Below are 397 nucleotides of genomic sequence, written 5' to 3'. Positions count from 1 at the left end.
CCGGTAATGTTAACGCCGTCGCCTTCTCGCCGGATGGGCAGCTGGTTGCGTCGGCATCTTACGACAACACCGTACGGCTGTGGGACGCAGCAACGGGGTCGTGCCGCAGCACGCTCAAGGGCCATTCCGCCTATGTCAACGCTGTAGCTTTTTCGCCGGACGGGCAGCTGGTCGCGTCGGCATCTGACGACAGCACCGTACGGCTATGGGACGCAGCAACGGGGTCGTGCCGCAGCACGCTCGAGGGCCATTCCGGCAGGGTCAGCGCCGTAGCCTTCTCGCCAGACGGGCAGCTGGTTGCGTCGGCATCTGACAGCCACACCGTACAGCTGTGGGACGCAGCAACGGGGTCGTGCCGCAGCACGCTTAAGGGCCACTCCGGCAGGGTCAGCGCCGT

General features: G+C 66.0%; 1 protein-coding gene across 1 annotated transcript in view; it reads left to right on the top strand.

The window, feature by feature from the left end:
- BDZ99DRAFT_506264 (vegetative incompatibility protein HET-E-1) overlaps positions 1-397 on the top strand; it is a gene marked incomplete at its 3' end in the record, with an annotated part of 4,344 nt that overhangs the window by 2,858 nt on the left and 1,089 nt on the right. The window contains exon 5 of the mRNA XM_033724165.1: positions 42-395. Coding sequence (XP_033581912.1) covers positions 42-395 — 354 coding nt within the window. The remainder of the gene's footprint in view (positions 1-41; positions 396-397) is intronic.

Source organism: Mytilinidion resinicola (genome assembly GCF_010093595.1).
Source record: "Mytilinidion resinicola strain CBS 304.34 unplaced genomic scaffold BDZ99scaffold_3, whole genome shotgun sequence".
NCBI classification, from domain to species: Eukaryota; Fungi; Ascomycota; class Dothideomycetes; order Mytilinidiales; family Mytilinidiaceae; genus Mytilinidion; species Mytilinidion resinicola.
Note: the sequence above shows the minus strand (reverse complement) of the source record. Positions and strands in the feature narration are given on the sequence as shown.